Source organism: Cetorhinus maximus, chromosome 6, assembly GCF_964194155.1.
Source record: "Cetorhinus maximus chromosome 6, sCetMax3.hap1.1, whole genome shotgun sequence".
Taxonomy (NCBI): domain Eukaryota; kingdom Metazoa; phylum Chordata; class Chondrichthyes; order Lamniformes; family Cetorhinidae; genus Cetorhinus; species Cetorhinus maximus.
In genome coordinates this window covers 33601507-33621723 of record NC_135884.1, presented here as the reverse complement: position 1 = coordinate 33621723, position 20217 = coordinate 33601507, and the positions used below count along the sequence as shown (strand labels likewise).

At 41.1% G+C, this 20217-nt stretch overlaps 1 protein-coding gene and 1 long non-coding RNA gene across 2 annotated transcripts in view; one reads left to right on the top strand and one right to left on the bottom strand.

The window, feature by feature from the left end:
* il17rd (interleukin 17 receptor D) overlaps window positions 1–20217 on the top strand; it is an 89334-nt gene that overhangs the window by 14731 nt on the left and 54386 nt on the right. The window contains exon 2 of the mRNA XM_078543535.1: window positions 15939–15975. Within this exon, the coding sequence (XP_078399661.1) occupies window positions 15939–15975 (37 nt within the window). The remainder of the gene's footprint in view (window positions 1–15938; window positions 15976–20217) is intronic.
* LOC144681311 (uncharacterized) lies at window positions 5507–7278 on the bottom strand. Its single transcript, XR_013576758.1, has 3 exons — window positions 6794–7278; window positions 6426–6613; window positions 5507–5571 (listed from the first exon to the last, which is right to left on the bottom strand). It is a non-coding gene; the product is annotated as an uncharacterized LOC144681311 (long non-coding RNA).

The window sequence follows — 20217 nt, the reverse complement described above, 5'->3', positions numbered from 1 at the left end:
GCAATGTGATAATGACCAGATGCTCTCCTTTGTGATGTTGGTCAAGGGATAAACATTGGCCAGGACACTGGGAATAACTCCTCTGCTGTCCTCCAATGAGTCAGGTCATGGATATCAGTCTCCCAGATTCAGATATAAACAAGCACCAGTCCAATTTTTAAAAAATAATTTTGGTATTTTATTGACCATTAAATGAGCTTGACTTTTGAATTTGGCACACTTAAAAGACATGACCACTGCCCATTCCACTAGTTGGGTTGCATCTGCTGTGCACTAATTTTCCCCACCAACCCCCCTTCTCCCAGTAGCTGGTTGGTTGGACCTGGGTCAATAAAAAAAAAAGCTCAATAATTGTTATTTGAACTGCTGTGAATTTATGGGTAGTATATGTGACACTATTCTGATTATGTCACTGCAGAGAGGCTGTGTTTTGTACATCCGGCTGACAGTGCAGAATGGATGGTAATTTTTGTTGGATAATATTTTGTTGCATTGATTTTAAAAGGTTCATTTTAACTACACTTTCAGACCACTACCAAGCCACTGCCCAGCAAAAAAAAACGGTTCGGGTTCCTACTCTTGGTCATTGTGCAGTGACTCCTATTACAACATGTGTGGGGACAGGCTCATCTGCAACCTGGCCAGATTCAAAAAGAATTGGCATTAGGCAAAGTATCAACTTTCATATAGATTGGGAAAAGCGGACTGGCATAAGTAAGGTAGTGAATTTTGTGAATATGTCCAGGATAGTTTTCTGAAACAATATTTTCTTGAACCAAAAGGGTTTTAGTAATAAGTAGTGAGCCAGATTTAGTTCACAATTTAATGTTGTGTGAGCATTTATCTAATAGCAACCATAATATGATTGGGCTCAATGTAGTGTTTTGAAAGGGAGAAACATAGCAATATGCAAAAAATAACAGATCCTGGCAAATGGGAAAGATGCAAAGAGCACAGGGAACACAGATTTAAGGGTTCAGGGATGAAATGTTTTTTATGCAGCAAATGGTCATGACCTGGAATTCACTGGCTACATAGATGGTGAAATTGGAGACTATTAATGATTTCAAGAGGAAATAGTGCAGGATACAGGGATAGAGCAGGGGAGAATGGAACTGACTCGATTGCCAAAATGCACTCAATGGGCTGAATAGCCTTTTTTTGTGCTGTCAATACTCTAACTTTATGACTCTATCAGATGGCTGGTTACCTTAGCCTGACCACTGTCTTCAGGCAAGGTCAGATAAGCACCCAAAACTGGAGGGAAAAAACAAAGGATTCTTAGTTGTAATGAAAATTAATTGTGTCACTCACTTTTAAGAATGACACCTATTTAAAAAAACAGTGAAAACCTAGGTGATCTTTAACTTATTTCTCCTGTCTGCTGCTGTTACCCATCCCCAATAGTGAACATCTCCAGCTGTTGTAAAAGATCTAAAAGATAATTATTGAAGAAATGTGAGACTAAATGGAATTTTTGTGTGAATAGAATTATCAAATTTCAAAGGTTTATTCCTGCTTTGCATCCCTTGAAGATAAAAAGAAAAATGTAAAAGTAATTTTCACCTCAATGGTTTGTAGTTGCCTGAAGAAGTGTCATGATAATAATGAACTAGAATTATGCTGTTAGACAAATATATTTCACTTATGGTTAAAACTTGAGTTTCTCTTAGACAACCCATGCCACCAGACCTTTTTGTAGTTTTCAACATTTTAAGTTAATCTCCTTCTGTGGCTGGCAATTTCAAGTTAGCAGTGAGGTGAGAGTGTCTGCCCTTGACATCAAGGCAGCATTTGACTGAGTGTGGCATCAAGGAACCCTAGCAAAACTGGAGTCATTTGAAATTGGGCAAAACTCTCCACTGGTTGGAGCCATACCTAGCACAAAGGAAGATGGTTGTGGTTGTTGGAGGTCAGTCATCTCAGTGGCAGGACATCAATGCAGGAGTTCCTCAGGGTAGTGTCCTCGGCCCAACCGTATTGAGCTGCTTCATCAATGACCTTCCTTCCATCATAAGGTCAGAAGTGGGGATGTTCGCTGATGATTGCACAATGTTCAGCACCATTCGCGACGACTCAGATACTGAAGCAGTCCATGTCCAAATGCAGCAAGATCTGGACAATATCCAGGCTTGGGCTGACAAGTAGGAAGTAACATTCGCACCACACAAGTATCAGGCAATGACCATCTCCGACAAGAGAGAATCAAGCCATTGCCTCTTGACGTTCAATGACATTACCATTACTGAATCCCCCACTATCAACATCCTGGGGGGTTACCATTGACCAGAAACTGAACTGGACTAGCCATATAAATACTGTGGCTACAAGAGCAGGTCAGAGGCCAGGAATCGTGCGACGAGTAACTCACTTCCTGACTCCTCAAAGCCTGTCCACCATCTACAAGGAACAAGTCAGGAGTGTGTTGGAAAAGTTCCCACTTGCCTGAATGAGTGCAACTCCCACAACACTCAAGAAGCTGGACACCGTCCAGGACAAAATAGCCCACCTGATTGGCACCACATCCACAAACATTCACATTCTCCACCACTGACGCACAGTAGCAGCAGTGTGTACCATCTACGAGATGCACTGCAGGAATTCACCAAGGTTCCTTTGTCAGCACCTTCCAAACCCACGACTATTACCACCTAGAAGGACAAGGGCAGCAGATAAATGGAAACACTACCACCTGGAAGTTGCCCTCCAAGTGACTCACTTGAAATATATCCTTCACTGTCACTAGGTCAAAATCCTGGAACTCCCTTCCTAACAGCACTGTGGGTGTACCTACACCACATGGACTGCAGCGGTTCAAGAAGGCAGCTCACCACCACTTTCTCAGGGGCAACTAGGGATAGGCAATAAATGCTGGCCCAGCCAGCGATTCCACACCCCGTGAATGAATGAATGAATAAATAAATAAATAAATAACTTAAGGAATTGACTCTGCTGAAGAAGACCAAATGGACCATGACAACAGGGACTAGCCATTGGCGAAGTCTTGAGAAACATGTATCGGAATGCGTCCTTGAAAATCGTCAGAATGGTTACATCATCAACAGACATGTAGTGAGTTTTTAGGCACTTAAGTGACCCAAATCAAACCATGAGTCCAGCAAAGATTTCCAAGAACAGCTAGTTGATGTAGTCACTTTACAGAACGAAAATGTCTGGTGTTGTGACTGAAGACCAAGATTGCTCAGACTACCAAAGGACCGCGATGCCAAAATTACCAGTTTCCAGTGATTCATTGTCAGACAGTGGCAAAAACACGAGTACCCGTCATGCCACATTGGCAACATGGATGAAACACCCATGAATTCAATATGCCCAGCAACTGAACTATGGAGTGGAAAGGTTTGTCAACGGTTGTAGTGAAAACCACAGGACTTGAGAAGACACAATTCATGGTGGTACGAGCCTGAATGGCTGACAGAACAAAATTAAAGCCTACGGTAATTTTCCAATATAAACCCATGTGTCCTGGTGGACGATACAAAATACACAACTAGTGTGGGACATGTTCAGATCCCATATAACTGATGAGAGCAAGAGATACCTGCAAAGAAATAACTCCCAAATTGCAGTTATACTGGGGATCTAATGTCCATAGTTCAGCCTTTGGATGCATGTCTCAACAAGGCATTCATGGATCACGTTCACACTGAGTGGATGGTTGATGGTTGACGAAGAAGAAACCTTCATGAAGAGTGAAAATATGCACGCTGCCCTGCTTGATGTTTTGTCATTAAAGTATCATCAGCTTGTTCAAAAAACGCAGAATATCCAATTCAATGGATGAAGAGGAAGATGATCGGTTGTATAGCGATGATTATGAAACTGAAAGTGCCACATCTGATCCAGTGTTGGAACCTTGTGATGATGCCATAGCTAAAGTGACTCAATGAATTTGACGAACTGTTTGCGTTGGATGCTGTCGACAATGAATTTGACAGGCTTTAAAATGTTTTGATTGTGTTTAAAGTTATCTTTGTAGAATTATTCATTCAATAAACAATGCCACATTAATTTAATATGAATTACGGGAGTTATGCTTTTTTCACATTTTAAAATGGTGACCACCTATACCAGCAGTTCACTTTTTATACTCTGCGTATAAGTGGACTCCTGGTTTTGGAAGGACTTTTGTAGGCTTCAAAGGTCACATTATATGCCATGATCTATGGGAACAAGTTCCAGAATAGCGACTGAGTACATATTGAGGCTGTCTGATTTTGCTGAAATTTCCTGTTCTAATGTGTATTTCTTTAACTTTTCATGGAATGCAAGATAGCGCAACAAAAACTTGCATTTATATAGTGACCAACATGAAATGTCCCAAATTTCTTCATGAGGGTATTATAAAACAAAACAAAATATGACACCGAGCCACTTCAGGAGATACTAGGGCAGATGACCAAAAGTTTGATGAAAGTAGTAGGTTTAAAGGAGTCTCTTTAAAAAGGAAAATAAGGTGGGGAGACAGAGAGGTTTAGGGAGGGTATTCCATAGCTTAGGGCTCTGGTAGCTGAAGGCATGGCTGCCAATGGTGGAGCAATTAAAATGGGAGGTATGAGGGTTGTAGGGCTGGAGAAGATTACAGAGATAGAGAGGGGAGAGGCTATGAAGGGGGTTGCAAATAGGAATAAAAATTTTAAAATTGAGGCCTTGCTTAACTGGGAATCATTGTCAGTCGGCCAGCACAGGAGGGAATCAGTGAATTGGATTTGGTAGGAGTTAGGAAATGTGTGGCAGAGTTTTGGATGATCTCACGTTCATGGGTAGCAAATCTTTGAGACTTGATAGAAATTGTGAGCATAATTAAGAATTTTAGTTCTGTGTTCAAATGAGGATAGTTCCTTAGCTCATTTTCATGTACGAATTCAATTTATTATATCAGATGATGGCTCAGTTTAAAAAATGTATTCAATCAGCATCTGATAATTTTGAAAAATAACTTTTCAAACTGCCTTTTTCAAATATTTTAATTATTGGTAATTATTTAATTATATGTAGCTTCTAGCATGCGTAGATGCGCTACATTGTGAGCCTGACTGATAATCTTAAATTGGTTGTTTGTGTAATTCTGAGCACACTTGGGATTATTTAACAAGTGTTGTCCAATTGCAAAATCATATCTAATGTTGGACACTATTTTGAGTTTTACAAGCATGGGCTGGTTGGGTACGGTGGGTACCATGCCTATTGTGAACAGCTGAAGGGACATGCCGTTTGATATGGTCCGCCAGTCTTTGGAACGTACAGCCTACATACCTAGCATCATTATATTAATACACAGGACCCTGTTTTTTGCAGACAAAGAATATGTACACACATTGTGCCGGTTTCATCAGCCATTCTCTGGTTCATTCCTCAGGCAATGCCTTGACCAATCAGAGTCAATCTGCGTGGTTTGAATTTAAACAAAGCTTGGCTGTTAACTGTCAGTCATCAGTTAACTGGTTTCTCCACCTCTACCAATCAGAGTCCACTTACCAACTAATCAGCACTCTTCTCATGAAGGATAAATTGTTGTTCCAGTTGCATGTGGTATTCTTGCCAATTGTCCTAATGAGTGCAAGGTGAAAAGTTTCAACAATGTGTCTTTTTTTCAGAAATACACAAATATCACATTCTTATGGATTTTGGCTGAACAGGAGTTAAGAGCTTTTGGGACAGGCCTCCTTATCCCTTGATTAAGGAGGAAAAAGGTTGGCCAGATGTCTTGCTCCAGAATTCTAACCATTCGACTACACTTCAAAGTATGTTTTTGCTGGGTGTAAACAGGTTTGAGTTCATTTAACCATGATACCCATATCAGTCAGACTGCCCATTTGACACTCACTCTCTGGCCTTACAAATAAAGAAAGCTCTCTGAGGACAAAGTTCTGGAGGGCAACAAAAGATGGTAGAACCTTAAACTAATGGTTCTCAAACTTTTTGCCTAGTGTCCACTTGCAGACCACCTACCGGTCCTACCCTACTGGCTTTCACTTGCCACCACAAAAAAAATGACTCATTAAAATTAATGGGAAGAATGGTGCTGCTTTTGATGAGGCACCAATAAGGTTATAAAAGCAAAATACTGTGGATGCTGTAAATCTGAAACAAAACAGAAAATGCTGGAAAAACTCAGCAGGTCTGACAGCATCTGTGCAGAGAGAAAAACAAAGTTAACATCTTGAGTCTGTATGACCCTTCTTCAGGACTCAAAACGTTAACTTTGTTTCTCTCACCAATGAGGTGATGTCTGGTTCCAGCTGGAGAGCTGCAGTCACATGTCAGACTCCACAGTCAGCCAATTCCTCCTCTTTGTTACCTCCTCTTTGTCAACACGCTTGGGGCTGAAAACAATCTAATCTCACAGCTGTATGTTGTAACAGTAACATGAATTTTTCTTATAAATCGACATTGTTGCTTACTCTTATGAAGACTCATGCTGTTTATGCTGTGTTACCTCACAAGTGCCAAGGTCGAGAGTTTTGGCCTGTTCTCTTGTATGGCCTCAGCTATGGCATAGCATGCCAGTGACTTGCATTTTGGACCAGCCTGTGGACTGCCAGTGGTGAGAACTACAGCTTTAAGTCAGCCCTATGGTCCCTGTGGGAATCTGTAAACCAAAAGAACCAAATTTACCGAACTACCCACAAATGAAGAAATTTACTAAACAAAATTTCACTTTTTGTAACATTTACTTTAACACAAATTAAAATCAACTCAAATTAAGCATAAATTTACAGGCAAATTGTGATTGATGTGAACTATAAATTACACATGGAATAGCATATACCAAAAAGACTATCTCATGAATCCTATAGGTGATCTGAAAGCCCATATGGTTCCAGTTCCAATCACATAGTTCTTCCAAGCAGAATTCCACTTTCTTTCCTTCAAGGACTTAGCCGACACTCTGCAGGCAGCTGCTTTGCATAAACAGGGTTCCACCCATGCGATCTTTCCTATGTGGCACACTTCTTTCTGGAACCTTCTCCAGGCTCTGCTCCTGTCGATCTTGGTGATGTGGATCTATCAGAACGCCTTCACCTTCATACAGTGTGGCCAATCCTGGGCATTCAATCACTCAGAAGTGAAAGAAACAGCGGCAACAGCCCTAATTGTAATTCCTACGGTTTATGAATCCAGCTTTCTGACCTGGCTTGCTGATCACCTTCTACTTTGCAGCTCATCTGCTTCCTCTTTGTTCTTGGCCACCTGGCTTTTCCATATTTTATAGAGAGTTGATGGCGTAGTGGTAATGTCACTGGACTAGTAATCCAGAGGGCCAGGCTTGTGCTCTGGGGACAGGGGTTCAAATCCCACCATGGCAGTTGGTGGAATTTAAATTCAATTAATAAATCTGGAATATAAAGCTAGAATCAATAATGGTGACCATGAAACTATCATCAATTGATGTAAAAGCCTATTTCATTCACTAATATCCTTTAGGGAAGGAAATCTGGCATCCTTACCCAGTCTGGCCTACATGTGACTCCAGGTCCCACAGCAATGTGGTTGACTCTTAACTGCTGACTGAAATGGTCTCGCAAGCCATGCAGTTCAAGGGCAGTTAGGGATGGGCAACGAATGCTGGCCTTACTAGCGATGGTCACATTCCATGAAAGAATAAAGAATAAAAATGAAGTTCCTTCCATTTGTTTCCAGGTCAAGGGTCGTCAGGTCACCTGGACTAGTATTATATAATATCTAATATTTATAATCGATTCCTTTCCATTTGATACTCTTAAAAGTCCTTTTCAAACATAATTAAAAACAATTACAAATTCTTTTAACATTTTTAAGTAATTACAAGTTTTCCTTACTGTTACTGCGTCCGAGTCAAAGGTCGTCATGCTCGTGAAGACTCACGTCTTTAGGGGAGGCTGAGGAAATCTAGGAAAAGATGTTCTTTTGATTTTTGCAAATTCCTCTGATTTTATTTCCTGCAGAAAATTTGATGCAGGTGTTGTATGAAGGAAAACGTCAAATTTCAAAGCTGTCCTCAGCATATTAACCTATTTAAAGGCCTCACTATGTTTTTAAAATAACCACGTTTTACTCCTAAGCCAAATCCTCTTCCCAGTGTGCAGCTGTGCAGGGCAGAATCCAGTTTGTAAAACTGAATGCAAAGCAATGGCTTTTGATACCCTGCTGTCTTTGTTGTAAATAGTATTCCCAGTTACAATGGTCCCATGTGGGTTGCATTATCCACCGTACAGGCTGGAAAATCTTGTTGAAATTGCGTATTCCAAATAATGTGTCCCTTTTGAGACTGCTTTCATGGAAGCCAGAAAGCAAATTGTCAACATAATGTCCTGAAAATATTCAACGATAAATTGGGTCCTCCGTTGGATTTTGTATCTGCCTAAACTAGTGCAGTGTGTAATTTCAGAAAAACTGGTGGTTCCCTTTATACCGGTTAATCCTTTCAGCATAGAAAAAGGTTTGACTTTGAAGGACAACTGTTAATTAGGGAGATCGTGAGTTGAAATATTGCTGTATGATTTCGACAATGTATTTTGATACTCCATTTAGAAGTTGGTTCCAGGTTCCTCTGACTCAGTAATTAACTGGATCATACAGATTAAGAAGGTTCTAGGTCACCCCTATATTTCTACTGAGGTAACAGATCTAAATTGGGACAGAGGAGGGGCATCTCAGTTGACCTCAGTCATGCTGGATTGGGAAAGAGGAGGAAAAACTGAAAAGGCTCATGCTGTTGCAATCCACTGATCCTTCTTGGGAATACATGTGTCTGGATGTGAAGTGAGGGCAGGATTGGGCTTGGCTGTGATGACTTACCATCATGATTAAATAGCTTGCTACCATTAGGTTAAATCATGACCATTTGAACAAGGTCCTGGACGATGCCAATGCAACCATATCCAGCAAGAAATCAATGCCTTTAGGAGAGGTAATAAAATTGGTAGGCAAAAAGGTGTGGTGGGGGAGGGAGTGGCGCTGGAAAATAGTCCCCCTGCGAATGCTGAGAACAGTTGCTGTGTAATCACTGTGTCTTGAGCAAGGGGATGACCTCCCCACCACCCCACCCTCAAGGTTCTAATTTCTGACAATAGCAGCTTGAGTTTATACAGCACTTTTTTTACGTCGTGAAAATGTCCCAAGATAATTCACAGATGCATAATCAAAAAATGTGCACCAAAACAATAAAGGGGCTATGGGGGTGGGGGAGCGAGCGCATGGGGTTGGTGAACAACCAAAAGCTTGGTCAAAGATGATTTTAAGGAGGGCCTTAAAGGAGGTGAGGAAAGGGTTTAAAGAAGGAACTCTGAACATGGGGCATAGTCAGCTGAAGGCAGGCCACCAGTGGTGAGGCAAAGGCTAGAGGGACTGCGCAAAAGGTCAGAGCATTGGAAAGTTCAGGGAGGGTTGTATGGCTGGAGGAAATTAGTGATAGTGATAGAGAGGGACAAGGCTATGAAAGGATGAAGCAAAAGGATTAGGCTTGTAGGACTGGTGAGATAGTTGGTGCAGGATAGAATATGTGCAGCAAAGCTTTAGATGTGCTGAATTTGCAGAGGGTGAAGCAGTCAGTGCTGGCCAGAATAAGCAAATCTAGGGACAAAGGGTTTCAGCAGCAGATGTGAGCTGGCAGTGGAAACGACCTGATGTTATCAAGGTGGGAATAAATAGTCATTGCCATGGAGAGGATTGTATGATTACAGCCTCAGCTCACTACTGAACAGGGTGCTGAGGTTGCAAATAGTTTGGTGAAGATAGGGAAACAACTGGAATAGTAAAGATTTTGCTTGGGGATACGAGCATGTGGGCTATGGCCCCTGAGATACTTCTTAAATGCTGACTCTTTCTTGTGCGAGCCTACATGGGGACTGTTAGCAGAAGACAAGTGAACTGAAGTGTGTCACAGCTGAACTCACTCCTGCCTTTAACCACTCATGCTCACTTTCAGTTTTTGGATAATGATAATTTGAGGTTTATTATAGCATTCCCTTCCTCCCTCCCTCTCCTCCCTCTCCCTGTAACCTCTTGGGTTATGTGTTTCAGTATGTCACCAAATGGTAAGGATTCTCATTGAAGGAAAGCAAAGTTTTCATCCTGTTCTCTATCATATGATTGTCACAGCCATGTGAGAAAAATCGCTCATCGGCCCATGACACAATAGCAAGAAAGATGCTATTGTGTTGATTCTGAAATATAACCAAGCTCCTGGAAGTAAGACGAGTAGGCAGATAATAATGCAAGGCTATGTGTCCTTTGAAATCTGCCCCATATTAAGGAGTAACTCAGCTGCCACTGACTGAAAGAACCTCATTCCTTCTGCAACACTAGAAGTTAAGAAGCGCAATTTGTAAGCAGTGTGGCTGATGAAAGAACTGGAGCAACTGCAGTGCATGACTTTATAAAACAAGACACATTTAAGCTCTGGATTTTGACACCTGAGAATTTTCCAACATGCTTTGGCTTTAAAAATTAGCTTAAAGAAGTCAATTTTCTGGGAGAAATGGCAGATTTTTCTCACTGTTACCTGGCAGTTTAATGGTTCCTGAATGAAATCTTTAAAGTATGGTGCATAATGGTATGCCACAAATTACCTGAATCTTCCATGACATTTACCAGCTGATGTTGATCTTCCGTAGCTCACCAGTTGGTGGGATTATTCAAGGAGTCATTGGAAGAAGGCGGGATTTTGTTTCCTGTTTATCTACAGGTGATACTTACAACAGTGTGAGAAAAGCTGTCATAAGGATCCAACATAATAGCTATTGTGATAATTCTGAAATGTAACCCAGTTTATGGAAGTAGAACTGTAAAATGTACTTGAATTGTTCCATGTCTACAGTTGAAAACCAGTGATTGCGTTGCTCAAAATGCAAAGAACTTATTGTTTTTGGTGGGAGTTTTTGCAGGTCTGCTATTAAAGACTAATAAATTCAAAATGCGATGTGCCAGTACTGAAACTAAGGACACAGAGCCCACTTTATTTTCTGACTTGTGTCTTATTTCAGAATTACTTGCAATGGTGTGAACTTCTTGGGTGTTCAACTGGATGAATGGAAACTTCCTCCGATTAAACATTGGGAAGACTGAAGCCATTGATTTCTGCCCCTGCGCCAAATTCCTTTCCTTAGCTACCGCTTCCATCCCCCTCCCTAGCAACAATGAGATTAAACCAATCTGTTTGCAACCTCGGTGCCATATTTGACCTTGAGGTGAGCTGCCATACATATTTGCACCATCACAAAGATCACTTGTGTGCACCTATATATATCATCAGTAGATTTCAGCGAAAGATGAACTGAGACAGGGGTGAAGTCCTCATCCACGCTTTTTGCTCCCCATGAACTTGAACTCATCCAAAACTCTGCTGCCCATATCTTAACACGCAGCAAGTCCTGTTCACCTATTACTCCTGTGCTCACTGACCTACATTGGCTCCTGATCAAGCAACGTCTTGATTTTAAAAATTCTTATCCTTGTTTTCAAATCCTTCCACGGCCTCACCCCTCCCTATTTCCGTAATCTCCCTCGGCCCCACAATTGTCCAGTACATCTGTGCTCATCTAATTCTGGCCTCTAACATCAGGGATGCTGTAATCTTGCCAACATTGGTGGCAGAATCTTCAGTTGCCTAGGTCCTAAACTCTGGAAATTCCTCCCTAAGCCTCTCTGCCCTTGCATTGCTCCTTTCAGGCACTCTTTAAAAATTACCTCTTTGACTCAGCTTTTAGTCCTCTGACCTGATATCTCCTTATGTGGTTTTGTGTCATCTACAGCCAGCTGAGCACAGGAAGCCACACCACAGGCCGCCCTGAACTTAGATATAAAGACAGCCTGAAAGCCAAGCTCAGAGCTTGCAAGCTGGATCTCAGTACATGGGAATAAACAGTCTTGGACAAACCCAAATGGAGAAGCCTCTGTCATCAAGTGATTTTGACATTTGAGAAGAACAGAGTCAAGTGTCTTCAGGACAAGCGAGTGCAGTGGAAAGCCAATGCTCCCATCCCTCTAACACTGACTTCATATGCAGTATTTGCAATAGGTTATTCAAATCAAGACTTGTTCTAATGTCATACATGGAACAATACCAAAGTAGAATGTAGATCATTTTTTTTGCTGAACACCCATTTGTCGAAACGACAGGAGAGTCCATCAGTTTGGTCTCATATTTTGTTTTATAATGCTCCTATGAAGTGCCTTGGGACATTTTAGCACATTAAAAGCAACATATAAATTGTTTTTGCAACTGCACAAATCCAGGCTGGCCAGTTATCCCAGTTCTGACTTGAGCCTTGTAGATGGTGGAATACTTTTCGAGGATCAGATCAGAAAATAAGTGTTGATATCACAAAGTGTTGATTTTTGGCCAGGCTCTTTCAGCTATATTACTGACATAGCTGATGCAGTTCAACTTCTAGTTGGCAATGACTCCCAAGGATCCTGAGATGATGATGTTATTGAAAGTTGTGGTATTTGGAATTTTTGGTGAATTCAAGTTTATGGAAGTTGGGAGGCCAGCTTGGAGTGCACTGGAATGGTTGAGTTTAGAGGTTACAAAGACATGGATGAAAGTTTCAGCAGCAGATGGCGGTGGTTAGGGCAGAGACAAGCGATGTCATGGAGGTGGAAGCAGGTGGCCTTGGTGATAGTGAGGATATGGGATCAGAAGCTCAGCTCAGGTCAGGTCAAATGGAATACCAAGGTTGCAAACAGTCTGCATCAGCCCCAGACACGGGCTAAGAATGGAGATGGAATAGATAATTAGGGAATGGCAGGGGCAGAAGATAATGCCTTCAGTCTACCAAGTGTTCAATTGGAGGGATTCTTTGCTCATCCAGTATTGGTTGTTGGACAAGCAGCATGGCAAATCATAAGCAATGGAGAGTTTTCTCTGGGCCACATACTGTCTCACAGTGCTTCAGATCTGCCACCACTTTCCTCCAAAAAAAATCCTTAACCTCGCTGATCTTACAAGTTATCACTACATTTTCCAACTTCCCTTTCCTCTCAAATCCTTGAATATGTTGTCATCTCCCAGATCTGTGCCCAAGGCTCTAATCTTGGCAATGTTATCAAAAACACAGTGTTACTATCACTGTAATCTGACAACACCCAGTTCTACCTTACCAGAACCTCCCTCAAACCCTCCACTGTCTCTCAGTTGTCAGGCTGCTTGTCTGGCATTCAGCACTGGATGAGTAAAAATTTCATCTAACTAGTATTGGGAAGACCAAAATCATTGCCATCAGTCCCTACTGTAAGCTTTGTTCCCTAGCCACTGACTCTATCCCTCTCCCTGGCAATTGTCTTGAGGTTGAACCAGACTGTTTGCTACCTCTGTGTCACGTTTGACCTGAGTTGAGTTTCCAACCACATATTCATGCCAACACCAATACTGCCTATTTTGACCTATGAACATTGATAGATTCAGTCCCCGCCTCAGGTCACCTGCTGCTGAAACCATCAGCCATGTCCTTGTTACCTCTAAACTTGATTAATCAAATGCACTCTTGGCTAGCCTCCCATGTTCTACCCTTTGTAAATTTGGTCATCCAAAACTCTGCCTGTGTCCTTACTTGCAAAAGAAAAACCATTTTCCCATCACCCTGAGCTTTCTGATGTACGTTTGCTCCCAGTTACGCAACACTTCGATTTCAGAAAAACAAACCATTCATATTTTCAACTAAATTAATATTCTGGAAATCTATGGAAAACACATTTGAATCTTGATGTACAATGCTTGCTTTGTTGTTATTAGATGTGTCACCCTCGAGGTCTTTCTGAAAGAGACCGGTCGAACAGTTGCACTTGAGGCTTGATGGATATGGAGTGTCGGCACAATGCAGTCGTTGGCTTCTTCCTGACATTTACACAGTACATTGGCTTCGGCTTGGTCAGGATTTTAATTTAAGCCAAAAATGTGATATGATAGTTTGAAATGTCGATATTTCATAAAAGTTTGGTTGCCAGATGAAATGAACTACCATCATCCAAGAGTGTAAATGAATGCAGAAAACTTTACTTGTGTAAAATCTGATTGAGAACAGATGTCTTCTAATTGAAAGCATACAGTAAATGAGAAGGTTGTGTTGATGCTCACAGCTTGTATCTGGGTGTACAGAAAAAAACTGTCCTGTGATTGCACTTATTTAATTAGAGTGAATTAGTTGCGTGGTAACTCTTGAGTAGACACAGCTTTCCTTTCAGGTTTTCTAGTGCAAATTTTCTTATCTCATCCAGTGCAAGTGATACCCACAATTTAAGGTTCTCCTCAATTTATATGAATGTCATTTCCTTTTGGCAGGAATGTTAACTTGTGGGATGGGGGAATTCATTTGTACACTAAATCCTCGCTTAAAGCTTTGGTTATGTTCCTGAAAAATCATGACTTTTAAGTTAAACATTGGTTAAGGGAACCAATGTTAAAATTGTAGTTGGGTCCTGTAGGAACTTCCCTTATCAGGAAAAAACAAATATTAAAACATTAGACCTCTTAAATTGAAATATTTTACATTGCTAAATTCCTACTTTGGTAATTGAAATTACTTTTAAAATAAGTTTAAAAATATAAAGGAAAAATGGAACCTTCCAATTGCAGTACCTGCTGCTCACTGTGGATCCTGCTCCCTGAACCTCCCGCTCCCTGATACTCCTGATCGCTGCAGATCCTCCCCCTCCCCCTCCCCCTTGCCCACCTCTGAGTTGCGGCCTCTCCCTGTTCTCCCACCTCCGAGTTGCCAAACCTCCCACTCCCTCACTCACGCTTGCCGCTTCCCTCTCCTGGACCCATCTTCCCGTTGAAGATTCAGATACGATCTGAAGTCAGAACTCCAATGTTGTGGAAATGCGATGGGAGCATTCAATAAAAACATGGATTGTAGCAGCCCCAGCTTGAAGCTTCTGCACCATCGGTACCCGTGTTGCCACAACATCGGAGCTCCGGTTTCAGATTGCATCTGAATCTTCAAAAGGAATGCAGAACCAGGAGAGGGAGGCAGTGAAAGGGTGAGTCAGGGAGGGGGAGAGGCCACAAATCTCAGGTTTTGGGGGTGGTGCAAGCTGCTGTAAAATGGTGCCAATCGACTCATAAGAGAAACGACATTAAAACGAATCTTGCAACGATCAGCAAGTTTATAGGCCCCCATTAACTTAATGACGTTAAATGAAACAATGTTAAGTGGAGCGACATTAAACAAGGGCCTACTGTATTATGTATCAGACTTTTGAACTGCATCCTTTATATTTTGCCTTGCAGCGAAATCCTTTTACAATTTTTAATTGTTTAGCCATGGAGCTACTATCTATAGTTGAGCAATATAGTATATAAAGCTAAAGGGAACAAGTGAGTTTTACTTAAATACTTCTCCATCTCATTAATTTCTTTTTCTATATTCAGTTGCTAACAACTGTTGTCACCCCCTTCAAGTAAGAAGATGGTGTGGGTACATTGTATTTATACATTTCCGGGAGAATTGAAAACACAAATATTGTGTGATCTAAAGGTGATAAAACACTGCCGCTGAGAATATTAGAGTTGAATTTCCATTGAGACAAGAATTTAACCTGGATCTAGTTGAGACTGCTGATATGATTGTGTTCCTGCTGCTTTAACTGCTAAACATTGAGCATTAAATTATCTTTGGGCTATATGTGGAATGGGGGTGTATAGTTAGTGTGGACCCAAATGAGGGGACCTATAGGATACTGCATTTCACTGGCTGAAGAACTAAACTTAAGAACTTTCTGGTAGGGCAAATACACCAGTGGATTTCAATTATCTCAAAGGGCATGGTAATGATGAAGCTCTGGGCATTGAGAGTGACATTCCTGTAACCAACTGAGCCTAACTTGCTAGCAGGCGTATGAACACACTGCAATTTTCATGTTAAGCTATTAAATCATTTCAAGGATGTAAATTTTTGGTAGGCCTCACAGTAAACTTACTTTTTATCTTCCAGGATAATGGCAGAACACTATCCGGCTTTCGTTATGAAGGTAAGGCCGTTCCTAGGTAAAGATTGATTTATTGCAAGCCAGCTTTTCTCAAAACTCCCCTTTTTATTTATTATCTAATATTTCCTGCCAGTATTCTTTTCCTTGGTGTCTGATCCTTTTTGGCCTATGGTTCTATGTGCACTGGGCAGCCTCTGGCATGCTACCCTAATGGTTATTGTTTGTGTGAACATTGATGGTATTTATCAGCAGGCTATTTAGGCGAGTCTCAATTCTCTCTTTGATCAATGCCCATTCATAAGTTGTTCAACCAGAGGTCAAAGCATAGAGATCAGAGGCTGCAGCCCCCACCTACTTCCCTGCCACCCCCTCCTCTCCCTAATGCAGGGGCACTGTGACCAATTATGACACCCCTACCACATTTCAAGTTGAAATCGACTAACTCAGCACAGCACTGTACCTTTTTGAAGAAAGGTTGTTGAAATTCTAAGCATTAAAGTAAATGTTTGATTTTGGAATTATAAGGACAGAAGCAAAGAAAACGCCAATTTTTCTGATTTTCTGAAGCAGTTTTAAACCTCTTGTCTGATATTTACAAGCAATGCTATTGTGCAACACACTGATCAATGACATACTGTGCTGATGTTGCTGTGTTTTACAATGAAAATTTGCATTGAACATGTTTTGCTTTTACCTATGTACATGTTTGATGTGGTATGGCCTTAGACTTAATCAGAATGAGTGTTGTTTTATTCTTTCCACTTACATTTGCTTAATTCCATTGAATTTGTGTTCTAATATTTAAGGGTAGGAATGTGTGTGCTTTTAAACATTTCACTTATCAAAACTGCTGGGAAATGGCACGTTCTCACAAGTTTTTTCAGATCTAGGTTTCAAGCTAGAAAAAATTCTCTCTGAAATGTGTTCAGTCCCTAAAAGTCCTAGCTTTTTAATAATCCTTATTTTCTCTTAAGCAGTGTTCACCCACTATAACTTTCTTTTTCCACATTCCTAATGGCTGTATACGGCAAGTATGAGATGAGTTTTTAAAAATTCTTTCATGGAATTTGAGTGTCACTGGCAAGACCAGCCTATATTGCCTATCTCTAGTTGATCCTGAGAAGGTGATGGTGAGCTGCTTTCTTGAACTGCTGCAGTCCAACCGATGTAAGAACGCCTACAGAGCTGTTAGGGAGTTCCAGGATTTTGACCCAGTGACAGTGAAGGAACAACGATATAGTTCCAAATCAGTGATGTGTGGCTTGGAGGGTAACTTGCAGGTGATGTGCCCATGCATGTGCAGTTTCTCTTTATTTACTCTGTCTAAACCCTTCATGATTTTAAACAATTCTACCAAATCTCATCTTAGCCTTCTCTGCTCTAAGGTGAACAACGGCAGCTTTTTCAGTCTACCTCGTATCTAACCATTCTAATAAATCACTTCTGTACCCTCTCCAAAGTCTTTACAAAGTTCCTGAAGTGTGATGCCCAGAATTGGACACAATGCTCCAACTAGGCTGAACTAGTGTCTTATACAGGTTTAATATCATTTTCTGGCTTTTGTACACTAAGCCTCTACTTATAACGGCCAGGCTCACATATGCTTTATTAACCTGTCCCTCCACCATCAAAGTTTTGTGCACAGGTGCACCCCTAGGCCCCTCTCTCTCTCTTGCACCCCCTTAAAAATTGTGCTATTTAGCATGTACTGACTTCTTACATTCTTCCTACCAAAATGTATCACAACATACTTTTCTACATTGAATTTCACCTACCACAATCCTGCTGATCCCACCAGCTTGTCTTTGCTCCCTTGAAGTCTATTACTATCCTCCTCGCTGTTTACCGCACTTTCATGAGTTGTATCATCTACAAATTTTGAAATTGTGTCCGGTCCAAATCGTTCAACACAGCAAAAAAAGTCGTAGCCATAATACTGAACCCTGAAGTGTACCAATGCAATTTAAAAAAAGTACTTTACCATAACTCTCTTTTCTATTCTGTAGCCATTTTGGTATCCATGCTGCTAACATCCAACTCAGCCACTGGCGCAAGGAAGCCAGGGTGGATTGGTATTGGTCCCCAGCCCGGATAAATGGGGAGGGTTCACAGCAGGAAGGGGCATCCAGCTGTAAAACCACCCCACCCACCAAATATGAAGGGTGGTCAACCAGTATTGTGGCACACCCCCCCTCCGCCCCCACCCCCCATCCATGTAACATGAGAAAATGTGAAAAACGTGTTCTGTCCCTTTTATCCATGGGCTTCAATTTGCTAACAAGTCTATTATGTGGTACTCTATCAAACACCTTTTGATTGTTCATATACACAACACCAACTGATTCATTTATGCATTCTCTTCATTCACCCTCTCTGTTACCCCATTAAAATTCAATCCAGATAGCCAAAACATGATTTGCCTTTAACAAATCCATGCTCGCCCTCCTTTATTCCACATTCCAAGTGGCAGTTAATTTTCACCTGAATTATTGCTTCTAAAAGCTTTCGACCCCCTGATGTTAAACTGATTGGCCTTCAAGTGTCAGGTCACAGGTTTATCCTTCTCCCTTTTTTTGAACATTTGTAATCCTGCAAACCTCTGGCACCACCCTGTATCTACGGAAGTTTGAAAAATTATAGCCAGCACCTGTGCCATTTGTACCCTTACTTCCCACTGGCAACCAAGGGTGCCTCCTATCCAGACCCGATCACTTATCCCCTTTAAGTACTGCTATTTTTCAAATACTTCCTCTTTATCTACTTTGGTTTCATCCAGTATCTCAACAACCTCCTTGTTTTCCGTAGCTTTGGCAAGGTACCCTTCGGCAGTAAACACTGACACACAGCGCTCATTTATTGTTTTAACCATGCCTTCTGTCTTCACCGAAAGATCTCCATTTTGGTCCCTAGGGAGTGGCACTGGGAGCCCTCAACATTGACTCCAGATCCCATTATTGAGCTGACTGTAACAATAATCTACAATGGCAGATTTACTTATTAAGAAAAAAGATGTTGGGTATTCAAGTAGTTTATAAAGCAAATCATGACATCAACTAATACATTAAAAGCTGATCAGCGGTCAAACTTGGATATCTTCATTGAGTAAGTTTTCAGGTGGAATTCTGTATGGGCCAACTGTGTGCACAGAGTGAGGAGGAGCAGTTGGGACCATTGCTACTCCTAAATCCTGTTGATCAGTATGTGGCATGGCATTAACCATGACTGGGATAGGATGAAAACACGAACAAACTGTAGTTTTAAAGTCTGTGCAGTTTATAGCACTCTTAGTTGCAAATAAAAACTGACTATAAATTCCCACTAAACCAGCATAGGATGTACAGACAGGCTTTGCCCACAGGGTCTGTCCTGTTTCCTATTACACTCTACATGATGCAGGAATATTCACACTGAGTTTAACTAAAACCACGCCATGCAGAGGGTCAGTTAATCCCCCTCCGATTTAGCGATTTTTTTTTTAAATTTTGAAATTCATTCTCCTAGATCCTTGACATTGTAGTGGCTGAGTACAGCCTTGCATTGTTGCTGAGATCAGGTAAATAAATTCCCAAAAGCATTCTAACATTTAGTTATGTAATGTAAAGCTGAAATTAATCTGTATTAAATAGAAATAAAGAGCCAGGTTTCCTGTATGCTAACTGCTAATCTACATCTGTTTGAGAGGAGTTGTGTTTAGCTGTGCTCAATGATCCAAGTTAGACTTAAGGCATCTGTTTCCAAGGTGACCTGCTGGTTCATGTCTACATAAGGCAAAGAGGTCTTCTTATTTAAACCACATTTCCCTTTATTTCAGTGGCAAAGTCTATTAATTAAAACCTTTATCCTAATTACTAAAATATTCCCTCATCTGTTAGAGTTTATTAAATTAAATTTACACTATAAAGTAATAAGGGAGCCCATTGTTGTTCATAAATTTTGCAGATGAGTTACTTGGCAGCATCACAAGTTCTCCCCTACCCCTCCCCGCTCCTCACACTGAAAAATAAACCTCTTTTCACTTGTTACTGAATATGTTTGTGTCCAAAATCCTCCTTGAGAATTCTTGAGCAGCGAATGAGGAAAGATTAGATTAGGCTAGGGCTGTTTTCTTTGGAACAGAGGAAGCTGAAGGGAAACCTAATTAAAGTGTATAAAATTGAGGGGTCTAAATAGAGTGGATAGGAAGGCCATATTTTGCTTGGTTGAGGGATCCATAACTAGGGGGCATAGGTAAGAGGTAGGAAACTTAGAGGAGATTTAAGGGGAAATCTTTCACCCAGAGGATGG